The 2,696-nt window shown below is 39.6% G+C and overlaps 1 protein-coding gene across 1 annotated transcript in view; it reads right to left on the bottom strand.

The window, feature by feature from the left end:
• Window positions 1-1,595: 1,595 nt before the first annotated feature.
• LOC139930837 (transmembrane 4 L6 family member 1) overlaps window positions 1,596-2,696 on the bottom strand; it is a 6,012-nt gene continuing 4,911 nt past the window's right edge. Inside the window, exon 5 of the mRNA XM_078284369.1 lies at window positions 1,596-1,759. Coding sequence (XP_078140495.1) covers window positions 1,739-1,759 — 21 coding nt within the window. The 3' untranslated portion in view covers window positions 1,596-1,738. The remainder of the gene's footprint in view (window positions 1,760-2,696) is intronic.

The raw sequence follows: 2,696 nt of genomic DNA, 5'->3' as shown, positions 1-2,696 counted from the left end.
TAATCTTGGTTACCCAGAAGCCATCCAGCCACAGTCTTATTGCTTTGTGTTAGCATGGTTGTTCAGCTAGCTTGTTAGCCTTGCTGGCTAGTTGGAAAGCTAATAGCAAAGGAAACATAAATGTAGTAATGCTGAATAATGCAGATTCAGCATTTTCAGTTTGTTCATGATCTTCAAAATCATCAAAATCAATTCAAAATCTTTAGAAGCTCCACAGTATGTAAATCCATGTACAATATCACATATTAAACTGTCCTCTCTTCTGTTTTGCATTACATGGGAAAGATAAAATGCAGAGAGAGAGGAGAACAGAGAGAGGACAGAGAGAGACAGAGAGAGGGAGAGAGAGGAGAACAGAGAGATGGAGAGAGAGAGAGAGAGAGAGAGAGAGGAGAACAGAGAGATGGAGAGAGAGAGAGAGAGAGAGAGGAGAACAGAGAGATGGAGAGAGAGAGACAGAGAGAGGGAGAGAGAGAGAGAGAGAGGGAGAGAGAGAGAGAGAGAGAGAGAGGAGAACAGAGAGAGGACAGAGAGAGACAGAGAGAGGGAGAGAGAGAGGAGAACAGAGAGATGGAGAGAGAGAGAGAGAGAGAGAGAGAGGAGAACAGAGAGATGGAGAGAGAGAGACAGATAGAGGAAGAGAGAGAGAGAGACAGACAAACAGACAGAGGAGAACAGAGAAACAGAGACAGAGGAAGGAAGAGAGAAGAGGAAGAGGAAGAGAGGGATGACACAGCAGACAGGCAGACAGAAAAGCAGGTAGGAAGATAAAAAAGCAGACAGACAGACAGACAGACAGACAGACAGACAGACAGACAGATAGAAAGACAGACAGGAAGGTGGACAGACAGACAAATAAACAGAAAGACACATAAACAGACACATGGATCCCAAAACATTCCTGCAGTACTGACAGCCACAGACCACAACCTGTCTGTCTGATCACAGAGAGAGAGACAGGCAGATATCATATTATCAAAGTATATTTAATTTCAGTACAGAGCAAGTGAGAAAACTTTCAGATAAATAAAAAGTAACGGATATAAATACATCAATAACAACATGCATACATTATTATTATTATACAACAATCAATGTGTGTGTTCACAGTAATATAATATATACAGTATATATAGTATAGTATAGTATATATGTATAATATGGACTGTATGGACTGATATGGGTTTTTAATACTGAGATTTTACTATTGAAGCTGCTGATAACTGATATTCAATATCTTTACATTTCAGCAGTTTCATGACAAAAATGTGATCCATACAGAGCAGCTTCAGTGGGACTGTAGTGGAAACAGCTGTGAGATAAAGTCAGTTATGGCCAAATTAGAGACAAAATTATGATTTGAGACTTATAAGAAGAGTTATTTTCAAAAGCATGTTTTCATTTAGTCAATAAACTACTGAACACGATCCTTTAAAAAGATCATTTGTTTTCATGTTGTACTACGGATCATTTTGTGAGAGTAGGTGTCACTTATTTGTTTTCCATGTGACCGAGCTGTACAGTTACTGTGTGAACTAAACTCTCCACACATGCAGCCATAAGATCAACAGAAGTGATTTAGTGTAAAGTGCGTTAGTGCTTTCTGACAAGTCTCTGGAAGTGAGATGTGTCACCTGGAGAGAAGCCCGGATGAATAAAGAGTGAACAGCATTATATTATAAAGAGTCCGCTTCTCACAAGTGCTGTTTCACTGTGTCAGGATCCACTGCTGCGCGTCTCAAGCTGAAACTGGACTGACCTGGAACACACACACACACACACACACACACACACACGTAAGTTTGAGTTCCTGTACCTGTGAGGAGATTCCATTAACTTACAGTCATTCCCAAACCTCTAACCTTAAAGCTCCCATTTTACAGGAATTCAAGTTTCCCTTTATTTCTACACATATATGATCAAGATGTTCCATGAAGACTTCAATTAAAATTAAAAGTTAAATTGAGATTTTAGTAGAGTTTTGGAGTAGAGACTAGGGCTAAAGACAAGACAGTTTACTGTGTCACAGTAACCAAATCCACCTTATCACACTATTCACTTTTACTGAGAACGTTACTGAATGGATCTACAGCCACACCACAACAAGCTGACTCAGCTGCTCTCTGTTTCTAGCTGCTTCTACAGATTTACACTTTATTAACTAACACACAGTTCTACAGATTTACACTTTATTAACTAACACACAGTTCTACAGATTTACACTTTATTATCTAACACACAGTTCTACAGATTTACACTTTATTAACTAACACACAGTTCTACAGATTTACACTTTATTAACTAACAGACTGTTCTACAGTGTTCCTCCATCATGGAGACTCAGCTGCAAAACCTCTACGCTCTGGATTACAGCACTCCAACTCGGTTGTCTGCAACTGAGTTTCATCAGAGTTGCAGTGTGTATCACCTTCTGCAGTTAACTGAAAAGTTGCGTGCAACCTGGTTGCATCAAGTTGCAACTGAAGTTTTTGCAACTAGGTTCATGCAACAGCCAATTAAAATGCTGATGTCATGTCATGTGGCTTTCAGCTGGGTCAGTTATGGCACTGCTACAGCCGGCTGATAGTGTCACAAACAAAAACAACAGCCGGCATGCAGCTTGTGACAAACATCCAAGAAAAATAAATCCGCCATCCAGTATTTTGAAGGTTTGTGGATTAACTTTACATTAAATT

This window comes from Centroberyx gerrardi, chromosome 6 (genome assembly GCF_048128805.1).
Source record: "Centroberyx gerrardi isolate f3 chromosome 6, fCenGer3.hap1.cur.20231027, whole genome shotgun sequence".
Classification (NCBI taxonomy): Eukaryota; Metazoa; Chordata; class Actinopteri; order Beryciformes; family Berycidae; genus Centroberyx; species Centroberyx gerrardi.
The sequence above is the reverse complement of the archived record's forward strand: the minus strand, read 5'-3'. Positions and strand labels throughout refer to the sequence as shown.